Source organism: Heloderma suspectum, chromosome 1, assembly GCF_057233095.1.
Source record: "Heloderma suspectum isolate Gila_16-S chromosome 1, 16-S_ref, whole genome shotgun sequence".
Lineage (NCBI taxonomy): Eukaryota > Metazoa > Chordata > Lepidosauria > Squamata > Helodermatidae > Heloderma > Heloderma suspectum.
In genome coordinates this window covers 164,996,242-165,010,360 of record NC_139458.1, presented here as the reverse complement: position 1 = coordinate 165,010,360, position 14,119 = coordinate 164,996,242, and the positions used below count along the sequence as shown (strand labels likewise).

Below are 14,119 nucleotides of genomic sequence, written 5' to 3'. Positions count from 1 at the left end.
ATCATTGCAATGGTTCAAGTTGTAGCTCTGGTCTTCTGCCTTATGCAGAGTGTTAAGAAACTGAAGGCTTATACCAGGTACAATATAGCAATCTGTGTACAACCCAGTGAATTCTAATTAGTACACAAGAATGGACTTGCTGGACCAGGCCAAAAGTTCACTTAGTCCAGCATTTTCTGTCCAAGAGTGAGCAGTCAGATTCTGATAAGAAATATACAAGCCAGACATGATGGATAAAGCCATTCTGTGTGTGTGTGTGTGTATGTGTGTGTGTGTGTATGAGAGAGAGAGAGAGAGAGTGAGGGGGGAAGGGGCACACACCCATGTGTGCTTCCATGCCTCTCAGTACAATAAAACTATTTTTAGCTATGATCGCTGAAAGCCTTTGATAGATCAAACCTTCTTAAACTCTTCAACCCTTTGAAAGGCGTCTAACATAATGGCTAGAACGCAAATGTCTACTTTTTAATCTCACTGGGACTGGGCTCAGCAGGAGGAGAAGTGAACTGTGTGTTCTTCCCACCACCCACCCAACACACCAGGAGGACCTGCTGCCATGTGCCACCTGCCTACCCCCACCAGTACAGGTGATCTCCAAGGACAACCTTCCTACAATGCCTGGCTTCAAAGAAGGACCCCCCAGATCCAGAAGAGCCGCACTGGTTGCTTTTCTTGCCACCGTGGCACTTCGGAGATCTGCCAAGGTGCCAACCTTGGGCTATATAGATAAGGCGACAGACAGATGCCAGACAGGTGTGACAGAAGGAGATGTGGTGGCAAAGAGGAGGGGGATGAGCAGGGAAGGAGATATGGCAACAGTGGAGCCTCCCCTTCAACATGCAGCGACACCCAGAGGCAGAAGTTGGCAGCCCTCCAGTGAACTGCCTCATGAGTCACTACTGCTTCCAATGTGGAGAAAAGTGAATGACTAGACACGTATAGGATTGCACTGTCGGTCAGTTTAATAGCAATAGGAGAAATAAGTATATGGTTAAATTCTCTTAGTTAACTGAATTATATTGTACTTGGGCTGGCTTATGCCCATTATATACTTGCCATTTATTTATTTATTTATTTATTTATTTCATTTCTATACCGCCCAATAGCCAAAGCTGTCTGGGCGGTTCACAAAAACTAAAACTAAACAACACACAATAAAACAATTTAAAATATATAGAACATTAAAACCACAATATAACAATACAACCACAATAAAACCTAGCAGCAGTACAGGAGTTTAAAATACAGATTTAAAACAGCAAAGATAAAAATTTAGAAATCTAAAATGCCTGGGAAAATAAAAAGGTCTTCACCTGGCGCCGAAAGGAGTACAATGTAGGTGCCAGGCGAACCTCACTAGGGAGCTCATTCCAGAGCCGAGGTGCCACAACAGAAAAAGCCCTCCTCCTAGTAGCCACCCGCCTCACTTCCTTTGGCAGGGGCTCACGGAGAAGGGCCGCTGATAATGATCTTAAGGTCCGGGCAGGCACATATGGGAGGAGGCGATCCTTCAGGTAACCTGGCCCCAAGCCGTTAAGGGCTTTGAATGTTAACACCAGCACTTTGAATCGGGCCCGGAAATGGACTGGCAGCCAGTGCAGCTGGAAAAGTACTGGCGTAATATGAGCTCGCAGGCCAGTCCCTGTTAACAATCTTGCTGCCCTATTTTGGACCAGCTGAAGTTTCCGGACCGTTTTCAAAGGCAGCCCCACGTATAACGCATTGCAGTAATCCAGACGAGAAGTTATCAGAGCATGGATAACTGTAGCTAAGCTATCTCTGTCCAAATAAGGGCGTAGTTGGTATACCAGCCTAAGCTGATAAAAAGTGCTCCGTGCCACTGAGTTCACCTGTGCCTCAAGTGACAGGTTGAACTGCTGCTCTGCACAGAGCAATGCATAGAGGCCCCACACACAGAATAGGCAGCTGCATGTGATGCAGAGTGGTAGGCGGCAGTATTGCAACCGAAACTCTCCCCACAACCTGAGTTCTATCCCAGTGGAAGCCGGGTCTCAGGTAGCCGGCTCAGATCGACTCAGCCCTCCATCCTTCCGAGGTCAGTAAAATGAGTACCCAGCTTGCTGGGGGAAAGGTAGTCACGACTGGGGAAGGCAATGGCAAACCAACCCGCTATAGTCTGCCATGAAAACGCCAGCGCAAGCAGCGTCCCTCTAGGGGTCAGTAATGACCCGGTACTTGCACAGGAGGAACCTTTTTCCTTGCCAAAGGTAAGTAAAGAACTAAGGGGAGGAACAGGACACCAGTCCGTCATATTCCCTTCTCCCTTCCTGTTCAGCCCCAGTGCCTGACAGGTGTGTTGAGTCTGGGCATAGCTTGTGATCCAGGCTTGCACGCACATAGAGCTACACATTTACCTGGCGTGATCAGTCTACCTATAGGGGTCTGGAATGCTGGACATACCCAATGGAAGAATGTGTCCATCAGGCAGTAGTGGCTGAGCAGCCAAAGAAGAAGAAGGGCTGTGGAGCAAGAAAAATAAGATAGCCCATCCTATCCCTTCCTCATCAGTAACCCTGCACTCTCCAGCTTCTTCTGAGCATGGCTCTGCTCTTCTTTCCTTTCTCTTTGGCACATAGAGGTGATGGATCTTAGCCACTGATGGCAACTGCATTTCTTCCACCACATACTTATATTTCTTTACTGTATTTTCATCGTCACCTGTCATATCTTGGTTCCACAATCAGTAGCCAGTTTAAGTAATTATTGTCTAAACACCATTGGCTGAATGCAGTGTAAGTAAGTACCATGCTTTATTTATTTATTTCATATCCAGATCAAACTTTGCTCTGCCAAAATGTAGCCACTGCCACAGCTTTGTCATTAGCTTGCTGTAGATCATCAACAGTACAAGACTCCGGAAGTAATCGACACACCATCAGATGCGCTGGACCTTGGGTTTCTCCACATTCACATAATGTATTGCTGTCATCAACCAGCAATCCCACTTAAATAAATTCGTCTTTATTTACCTTGGTACCCCCACCCTCATCCTATTCATTGTCCTCCAAACTATATAAGGGAGAGTATTTCCAGCAGCCAGTTCTTCCTTCGTTAAAATACTCAAGTCGGTACGCTCATTCCTCCATTTACTTATCTGCTTCTGTTCTTTGGTCCCCTCTAGGATATTAGTTCTTGACATGAAGCTCTTTCTAGATCTAAGTCGACAAATTGGGGGAATATATCTGCTCAAAGGGTGATGAGAGTCTGTCTCTTGCTTGGTTCTTTCGGCATCTGCTTCTACTTCCCTTCTAATCTTAGGTGGAGCAATGTCAGCAAGAGAATATAGTTTATTAATGGGCATTGGTGTGAGGCATCCTGTCACTATGCCCATTGCCTCATTCACAGCAATATCTACTGTACTTGCTTTGCATGTGGCGATGCGTTCCAATGATAAAACAAAGTACCATGCTAAAACAAACATGTGTGTGTGTGTGTGTGTGTGTGTGTGAGAGAGAGAGAGAGAGAGAAATTTCAGCTCCTGAGATCTAATTAAAATAATAAGATAGCATATGTGTTCTTCTTGGATTAGTGCCTTATGAATTTGGCTGCTCTCTTTTTTCTGTGCCAAAACCATGTCATAAGAGCACACACTGCTAATTAGAAGGGGGAAAATGGCTTGAAAGTAGCAATCCCATTGCCTTAACTTTTATGAAGGCAGCAAGCAGCTGGGATTTGGCGGAATACTGCAGAAATAGTAAGGGTCAATCTCATAAGTGATATGATATACAACTTTTAATGTACTGCTATATATCTTTTAGATTCATAAAATAGCTTGCTGGCATTGGTTTATCAGAAAATAAATTATATTCAGACAAGACATTACTTATAAAAATGTCATAATCCTGTTTGTTTTAGCAAAGCTTTGCAAAGGTGTATATATATATATATATGTGTGTGTGTGTGTGTGTGTGTGTGTGTGTGTATTCCATCACATTCTTTTTAGAATAGACACAATAACAAGCCCAAGCATTGCAGAGGAGCAGGGAGGAGAGATAGGTACCCTTTATTGGGGCCTGGAGATCCAGGGGGTAAACCCCTTGAGAAAAGAAAGTGAGGCTAAAAAATGTCAGATCCCACTTGAGGATGTTTATAGAAATGTTTCCCTGTAACTGTAGACAGCTGGTGGGAGGTGAAAGCAACCATAATTGACCTCAGGGAGAGTGGGAGCCAGTGCTGTTAGAAGGCCCCAAATATGAGTAAATGTGCTTGCAACCCTCACCATGGTGACAGGGGAGACCAGCTCTGGTAAGAAAGATGAGCTCAAGGCTTCCTCCGAACCTTGAGCTAAAGTTAGGGATGGCGGAGAATTTCTCCACGAATCTCCGGGAGGCCGAATGCCAATGCATTCGGCCCCCCAAAATTAGTGGAGAATCAGTCCGCCACCCTCCCCCCCCCCCGGGATGGACTTACCTTTCCCGAATGTCCCTGGTGCTGGCAGCTCCCGGCGGCAGTTCGACGGTGGCAGCCGGTCTTTTGACCGGCTGCCGCCACCACCATTTCCCAGTAAAAAACAAAACAAACGTGATAGGCTACGTAAAGCAAGCAAACGTGATAGGCTACGTAAAGATTTGCGTAGCCTATCATGGCTAGATTTTCAAGAAACACCGTGATAGGCTATGTAAATCCTTACGTAGCCTATCACAGCTGACTTTGAAAAAAAAAAAAAAGTGCATACGCAAATGGCGGCGCCCATGGGCGCCGCCATTTGCGTTCCTTATTTGGGCACGTGTAGTCTACATAAACATTTACATAGACTACGGTGAAAATAAGGGCAACGCAAATAGCGTTGCCCTTATTTTCGCCGTAGTCTACGTAAATGTCTACGTAGACTACACGTGCCCAAATAAGGAACGCAAATGGCGGCGCCCATGGGCGCCGCCATTTGCGTACGCGCTTTTTTTTTTTCCAAAGTCAGCCGTGATAGGCTACGTAAGGATTTACATAGCCTATCACGGCTGACTGCAGGCCAGGGACGCAAACGGCGGTGGCTACGGCCGTCGCCATTTGCGTCCTGGCCAGCAAGGAGGATTCGCGTCCGGAGGGATGGGACGCCTCCCTCCCGGCCAGAATTTCGGCAGGGAGGGATGGGATACCTCCCCCCCTGCCAAGAATTTCAGGGAGAGGAATGGAGCGCCTCCCCCCCACCGCGAAGCAAGTTGCGGGACCAGGTAAGGGACTTTCGTCCATCCCTAAGAGGAATGGAGATGAAACCCTCCCACCACAGGCCTGAAGTTCAACTGAAGCCTAGACTTCAAGCTTGTTCAAAGCTCAAGGGGAAAAGCAGAGGCACATGCATCTGCCTCTGTGTCCAACAGATACTCTCAGAGCTTGGGGCACCCTGCTGTGGGTAGAGAGGCAAAGTGATTGTCCTGCTACAGCTGGGTCAGGTGTAGCCTAGGGCCAGCTATGGGGCAAATCCATTCTCAAGTCAGCGGACAGGCAAGAGGTCAAACACAGTTTTATCAGCCCAGCAAGAGGGCAGCTCAAAGCAGGAGAAGTCAGTCAGCAAGCAAAAGGCAAGAGCATAGGATTGCCAGGGAATAAAGGAGAATTCCAAGAGTGGGGGGTGAGGCTGAGGCATGGCCTAGGTCAAGATACAGATAAGCAGAGTCTAGCAGGAGTCCAAAGGTCAGCACTACAGCAGATCAGTCAGGGAAGCAAAAGTTCAAGGCACTGGAATATAGCCAGAGCTTCCAGAGCTGTAGGTCATCAGCACTTTGGCAAGAGTCTTACACATGAGGAAGACTTTTACTCCTGAGTAGGCTTTTACTCATGAGGAGCCCAGTTGCTGCATGACTCAAGAGGCATGCACTTCACCTCCGCGTGTCAGCTTCTGGAGCCAGCACACTCGAGGGCTGGATGGACGCTCAACCGCCTCTGACACCACAGGCAAGGAACACTGTCCTCTGGGGCCCTTTCTGGGGGTTCTTCTGGGTCCACTGCTGTTGGAGGGCCTGGTTTATCTTATCCACTTATGCCACGGGTGCCTGGGGTCTCACTAAAGCCAACAGGCCCCACAGGGTTCATAATACTGCCAGGTCAGGCTCTTTGTCTGACTAGTCATCCAGCCTCTGTCAGGGTCAGACAAGGCACTGATATTGGCAGGGGGAACATGGAGGCATGTGGGCTTGCTCTGTGCCAGATGGGCATTCTGAGATGGGAATGCTCATCAGGTGCAGAAGCAGAGCAGCCCAATGCACCTTTGCTCTCCCTTGTCTCTGCACCCAGTTGGTGTTTCGAGCTCTGACCACCCAATGGGTGCAGACCCAAAGCAAGCCTGCATCTCTATGCTTGCCCATTCAAGCACTGAACAAAGGGGGTGGTGCAGGTGCATGGGCTTCCTCCATGCCCATGGGCACTCTGAAATCACAGTGCCTGCAGAGGCAGAGCAAACCTCCTTTCCTTTCCAGCTTTGCAGCATTGAGGTTCACGGTCTTGCTTTCTACCACCCCCAACTACAAGCTTAGACCTTTGGTTGCATTGCAGCAATATAGCATGAGCTCAGAGATAAACCCCTGCCCCTTGGGTGAGGAGGGGTGACCTGACAATCACAAAATATTGGTTGGCCAGTAAAGCCAGCCAACATTTGTTGACCCCTGATCAACAATGATCAGAAATGAAGTTGAACAAATGGAGGTTAAACAAAGAGAACCAAAAGAAGCTGAAAGACCCCAATTAATCCTCCAGTTTTTCAAAACAGACAGGGCCTTTCTGCAGTCTGTCTCAAGCAATACACTTCGAGAATAGATGAACCAAAAAAGGTGAAAATAATTTCAATATAGAGACTGCGTCTGTGGCAACTGATGATAAAGGAAAGCTGCCAGATGCATTGTGTGACTCCAGTCTAATGCTTTCAAGAGATAGTTGGATAATATCACAATTCTCTCCACTGTATTCAAAAGAAGTTTTACAAAAATCAGGAGTAGTGCTACAGCTATGCTATCTGATTCATATTTTATTTCAAAGGTCCAAGCTTGTGACCTAAAAACATAACAGATCATTCATGATTTTGAAATAAAAACGGTAAGAAAAATAAGACTTTAAAGTGAATTGGTGTATTTACAAAATGTTTGCAACCATTTTGGTCCATTAGAATTTTTAAAATGAAAACATCGAAAGGATAATACTTTTATTAAGACCAACCAGAAAGTTACAAAGTATTGAGCAATTTTTATAGGATAGTTCTTCAGGCTAGATGTTATATTGAACAAAAATCGCAAAAGGGAGAGTGTTGGTGGGGGGGGGGCGCCAAGTCTCGGTGTGAGCCATGGTGTAATTTTAATTTTAGAAACGTCAAAATGTAATTTCAGAATTAAAATAGAAACTTGTCTTCCATGACTGATGAAACTGTATGCATGGGATGGGATTGTGGTATGTGTGGGGGAGCTGGCCCATGGCCATGTTACCACTATGTACTAGGCCAAAAGGTTTATGCTTGGGCCTTGCACACTAAGGCAAACTCATTTTATCCCGCCTAGCCCTAGAAGGTGAATGGGAAAACTATAGGGCTCTTTCCTGATTTTCAGCCTATAGAACTCTGAGGATCGTACATATACCTTTGTGCCAATGTACAACCTGAAACTGGCCTTTATAATAACATTATTTGGTAACAATGCAATAGCAAAATGCCCTTTAACCTAACCCAAGTGTGCTGAATTTGTGATCTACCATCCAAATACAGCCCACCAGCCGTTTAGGCGGGTCCTTAAGGAGCTCAATTGCATCCCTTATTCTGCCTGATTGCAGGAACAGGAGAGGATGTAAAGCATCTGGTAGTGGCAGGTCGAAGTACATGGCTGCATTCCTGCATACTGGATCAGAAGTTGTACGGGAAAGGTTAAATCTAGGGATGTTGGAGAAACCCACAACAAAACTAAATGAGTTTGGACTTTAATGAATCAGACCTGCGGACTCCTCAGCAGACAGGCTTTTCCCCTGTCAGGTGGATTCTGTGGACTTACAGACCAGTTTTCTAACTTTCCCAAATTTTGTGCAAATTTCATTGTAGAAAAATATGCAAAATTTTAAAAAACGGCCAAAAGTACACATTTCTCACATAAGCTAAAGCATGAAAATGCACATTTGGGGGAATTTGCACATTTTTATAGATGGGAATTTGTGTAAATTGTATTCACGCAAATGTGAATTTGCACAAATTTGGAAACAAAAGCTCCAATTCCCTCTGTGGGTGGACAATGGTGCAAAAGGCATCTGACAATCCGTGAAACACAGACAGAACAGATTTTATACCATCTGTGCATCCCTGGTAAAATCCAATATTTCACTGCAGTATGATGATGCTTGCATGGCACCAGTCAGGGTGGAGAACTGGAGATGCAATGGGAGTATGGCACCATCTCGCCACCTACAGAACTTCCTAAGGGCCCTTCAACTCTACTGGAGACAGCCAGGGCTCTGTGTACCATCTTTGACCTTTTCTGCTTGGTAGTGGGTTCTTTGCCTGGCTGTTCCCACATATTTCTATGTACACCTGAAATCTACTCTGTGATCAAGGAATAAGCTCTTCTGGAACATGAATGAGGCGGGAAATGTAGCTCAAGTGCTAGGGGGACCTCTCCATTCTGTGGCCCTAGCTGGAGGACAGTCCAGTAGAGCTGCCTCAGAAACTAGTACATTTTCCAAAATATGCAGGAGCAGAGCATTCTTAACTGAGGATTGTTGGTAGCAGAGAGCCCTTGTAAGGGAGCAATAGAGGTGGAGCTTTTATAGAGCTTTCCAGGAAAAGTAAAACAAAAAGCAATTTACAGATAAACTGTAGAAGGCTGTCCTAAAGAAGGGAGGAGTAGAGGGGGATATGGGACAGCAAGCCAAAGGAGGCTGCAGGCACAGTGATGCTTCCATGTTACGGGGACAAGGAAAAGAAGCTGAAAAGCTGGCAACAAGAGAGAAAGAAAAAGAGTTCTATTTTTCCTGTCCGAGAACCACATCAGATGTGGAGCAAAGGTCTTAGCACGAGGGTAAATCAGAGGAGGCTTTCCTTAGTCATGGAAAGGCTTACTGAGGCTGAGCAGAGATCACTGGATGTGGGAGTGCAGAAAAGTGCCCCTGAAGCCAGGACTTCCAGTCAGTCAGGCCATATTTATCCCAGCAAGACCTCTTTGAGAATCACTTTTAGTTCAGGGGTTCAGAGATGCAAGAACAGACACCGAGCAAGGATTTCCAAAGGCCACTCACAAAGAGTATCTCCCAGCAGAACTGTTCCCATTGCTGAGTTCTTCTTGGCCTCCAAGGCAATTGCAGTCTTGGCAAACAAACATTACAAAAGACTGTGGGATGGTCCTGGAAGGACAATTTCCAGGAGAGCCAAAAATACTATTGTCTTTTCTTGCTCTACAAAAAGGAGGGGGCTGGGCTCTGGGGGGGGGTGTGCGTGTGCATCTGTGTTACAGTAATATTTCAGAGGTCACTCAAGCAATTGGGGCTCTCAATAGCCAACTGAGCAGTGATACAGCATTGCCTTGATTGAAATAGGAAATGGAGAAGATTTAGCATTAACAATTGTAAGAGTTCCCCGGCCAGTGTATAGAGTGGGGATACTGATCCTCTTTCAGCCAAGAGCTGAATTCAAATTCAGAAAAGCTCTTGGAGGGCTGCATTCCAGTGGTGGATGGGGGCCAAAGACAAAAAAAAAAGAGCTATTTCAAAATACAAGGAATACCACCACATTTTAGCTTAGAGGTCTTACTGCTAGTAACTAAACCACAGAAGAGGGATTCCAACCTTTTTGAATGGGATGGGTACAGAAAAGCTAGAGAACCACCAAGCAATTGGTGGTTGGGGAAAATAGGTGGGGCCAAGGAGGGGGTGTGACCATCATGGGAGCCCCAGAGTGCTAGATTGGGACCCCAGGTGGGCTGGATTTGACCCATGGGCCTGAGGGTCAATGTCCCTGATACAGAGGGTGAAACAGTCCTTTTCCCATCTCAGTATGGGGTGTTTGTGGGAGATGTCACTGTCCTGTTTGTTTATTAATGTAAAGACTTTATGAATTGCATCCTCACTCCCAAAACAGTACATGCGGCATGCCAGGAGGAGAAATAAAACAAGTTTTAACCTGGTGCCCAAAAGAATAGTGTCAGAACCAGATGTACTTCCCACAGGAAGGTGTTCTAAAATCAGGGAACCACCATGGAGTCTCCCTAGGCCTGCCCTTGACAGCTAATGTTTCCAGAGAAAATTGAGATTTTTGAGCCAAGGTGACTGTGTGGGAACTCAACATGGAGGTGAGCTTGTGCTTTCCGGCAATGTAGCTGGCCAGCAAGGCACAAGGCTCAAAGAAGTAAAATTAACTAAGGTGAGTCAAAGTGCCATTGAAAAGGTTTTAGAAGTATTTGATTTCTGTTTATATCAGTGGAGGTTAAGTGAGCCCAGTTTCCTGTGGATTGCATCCACATGCTGCTGCTGTATTTACAGGGTCATAGCTCAGATATACAGTAGTAGGCTATTAGTCACTGTCATCCGTCTTCATCATCATCATCATCATCATCATCTATAACATAATGATGTCATGATGTCATCCATCATGATGGCATCTGTCATCATCATTTATAACATCTATTAGTCGTTGTCATCTATCATCTATAAACTTGTGGCCTGCTGCCAGATGTTTTGGCCTACAACTTATTTCAGCTCAAGTCAGCACAGCCTCTAGTTGCCCACCCCTAATCTATAATAACAGATTTTCATTTCCCCCCCTCCAATACAGAAACCTGTCCATTGTAAAAGTATACTGCATAGATGGAGCTCATTGTTGTTGCCTCGTCTCAAGGCAAGTTCTTTTAAAAGCATCTCTTTTATTTCGCTGTGGAACTGAAAAGGTCAGTCTAGCCCCATTCACCAGTAGAACTCAAACCCCATCATGTATTTCTCATAGCATAGAAATTACAGTCTTGGCATTCTTTTCTGCCTCTAACCATCAGCTCAAGATAATAGGACAAGGACAATGAGAAGAAAGCATGTAACATTTTCGGGATCAAGAGTTCCTACCACAGAAGCTAGTCTTCTCTTTCCTTAATAAGCATGTATTACAGAAGCAAAATTGTTACCCACTCAGATATTACTGCACAGTTGGCCAAGTCCTGCAAACAACTGCTGTGCCAGTAATCTATTCATGAGAAGAGTGTAATGTTATGTTAGAAGATCCAAATCACGTGAGATCCATCCTTCCTTTTCAGTGAAGGAGAAAATTGCAAGGTGCAATTCTTAGATCCTCAGAACAGGACTGCAATCTCGTCGAAATCCAGCTTTCCATCATTACATTGTTCATGCAAGCAGACTGTTTATATAAACAGTTAATCATGCAAGCTATGCGCAGGAATAGGTTCCTGGAGTTTCGTCACACAGCTCTTTCAGCCCATGGTGGTTGTGGTTTTTAGATCAGGCTGGCTGACTTTGGGCTGTCCTGCCACAGGCTGAGTTGGTAATATGAAAACCAATGTCACTGGATGAACACAGTGTGAATTGGCTTTCAGCACTCCATTTCAACTGTTCAAAAATCTGAAGATGCAGTCAAGTGCCAACATCTGATCCATACTGAGTTCAGCATGTGGGTGTGGCACTGGCTTTCACATTCCTGGCTCAGGTCATGGCAATGTGGCTAACAGCGGGCATGTGCTGACTAAAAGCCATGGGTTTTGCAGCTGGCAAGAGGGGTGTGAATACAAAAAAAGTCCACTTAGAACCCACAACTGATTTTTTTTTTAAGACCAAAGGAAATCTTATGTCACTGAATATCTCAATATAGCTCTGGGTTTTGTTTTAGAAATAATACTTATGTGTTGTTTTGTTGCAGCTCTTTGCGAGCCTAAATGCCAGTTCGGGGGCAGATGTATCAGACCAAATGTTTGTGCTTGTAGAAGTGGATATGGCGGCTCAAACTGTGGAAAGAAGGTATGGTAAAATTTCAATAACTGATAACTATTAATAGAACAGGGGAAGCGCTATTATAGCACAACTAAAGCATTTCGTATTTTCCTATGTGATGAAATAGATTGGTTTTGTTTGCCTCTTTCAATCACTTATGAAATCTTGTGAACGAAGCTTGACTATATTTGGCATTAGGGAGTTGGAGTGCGGGGGGGGGGAGATCACAGTGTTGTGTACTGTGTTTGGATAATGTAGTAAGACAGTGACAGCCTTTTCACATTCAGTATTCTGGAAGCGGAGTCACATCTTTCAACTCAGAATTACAGTTATTGATGCATTTCATTGACAATGACATTCTCCAAGAAAAATAACACTTTTATATTGACAGTGGCATGCAGCAGATGCAGATAAGATGAAGCAAGACTCATGGCAATTTTCAGACTGCATAAAAACTATTTAAACTGGTCAACTGTAGCCAGGGGGAAAAAAATACACCCTGCATTTCCTGAAGTGCTTTACTTCATATCCTACTTTGACACCCTAGATTTCAATGAGATAAACTGAAGTGATTGATTGTCTGCATGTGTTTACATTCCAAAGGGGTGTGTGTGTGTGTGGGGGGGGGGGTTATGGTACAGTGAGACCTGACCTTTTTGTTATATCAAAAGCAAAATTATCAGGGTTGTTTCCAAAACATTGCTGTGATTGTGAATGTGCTGTATGAGATCTGTCAGCTCACAAATGAAGTGGAACTTTGCTGCACTTTGTAGAAAATATCAAATCAAATGCTGAGCATCCATTCTTCCTATCAGTGAAGCATTGCACAGTAAATAGAATTTGGAGAAACTTTAGCAGGAGCTTTAGAATATGAGAAATGCCATACTGCTGGGTCACTGCAGTGGTCTCACTAGTGCAGTGTATCTTGTCATCAACAGAAGGCAGTTCCAGAAAGAAGATTACAGCCACTCCTAAGCATGCTTAGTTGGAAGCAAGCAAGTCCAGCTGAATTCAGTGAGACTATCTTCTAGTAAGCATGTTTAGCATTGGAGACCAAGATGAAAAGTAAAAATAACAACAGGTCATTGTAATCTGTCTAATAAATCCTGAGATTAGTAGTAGATTCTGAACCACCAGGGATTTGCCAGCTTGTCATATCTCTTTGTCTTAGTCACATTCCAATAAGACAAAAAGGTTGTGCAGAGCTGTGCAGATTCTACTATGAAGGGCTAATGTGATGGAGATGGGAAGATGGTTTACCAGGCCCCACCAGCTTCCCATGCATATTGGAAGCATCATTTAGGTGGAAACAAAAAACAGCCTCCTTGGAAACAAAAGAACAGCCCCTTGTGATCCCAGTGCTGGGACAGGAAGCAAGAAGGCCATTCACGCTTTCGGAATCTACACAATATCAACCTTCACAGCATTCAACAGCAGGACATTCCTCTGTATAATTATGGTGAAGAACATTTCTGGCTGCTCACCAACTTCATAAGCTGTTGTTCCCATTTGTACACACAACTGATGCCTAGGGATGGATGGGTGCCCCCCATTGGGGTTCTGTGGTTGCCCACCCAGCCCCTGCCCCCACTGCTGTGCCCCCAGGCCTGTGTTCAACCCCCCCCCCGCTGCACTCGCTGAGCCGCCTGCACTCACCCAGGCTCCATCCTCCAGTGTTGTGATCGCCATTTTGTGAAAAAACATGGTGATCGCAAATATGCACACATAGAACTATATGCAAAATGGTGCCATGAATCACCCATATACGCAAGATTACAGGCATGAATGGGCTATTTATGCCTGTAATCGTAATCTTGCGTATATGGGTGATTCATGGCACCATTTTGTGTATAGCTGTATGTGCTCATATTCACGATTGCTATGTTTTTTCATAAAATGTTGATAACGACGCCGGAGAATGGGGCCCGGGTGAGTGTGGGCAGCTCATCAAGCGTGGTGGGTCAAGCAGGAGCAGGGGCTCAGTGGGAATGGCCCAGGGGTGCAGGGGAGGGATTCCGCTGGACTTCCAGGGTGAATCGGGCACTTTCACCATCCCTATTGATGCCCACATTGGTCAGATCATCAACAAAAGGTTTGGCTGAGTAGGATTCTCTGGATAGTATCCTATTGTTCACATGCACTCATGGGAGCTACTGTTCACATGTCAGGGCTTTGGGGGACTATTTTTAGAAGCACTGTTACGAGACTGGGGACA

The 14,119-nt window shown here is 45.2% G+C and overlaps 1 protein-coding gene across 1 annotated transcript in view; it reads left to right on the top strand.

Moving 5' to 3' along the window:
- Positions 1–14,119, top strand: part of LOC146358384 (von Willebrand factor D and EGF domain-containing protein-like) — a 431,792-nt gene that overhangs the window by 347,711 nt on the left and 69,962 nt on the right. Inside the window, 1 exon segment of the mRNA XM_084809588.1 lies at positions 11,834–11,931. Within this exon segment, the coding sequence (XP_084665714.1) occupies positions 11,834–11,931 (98 nt within the window).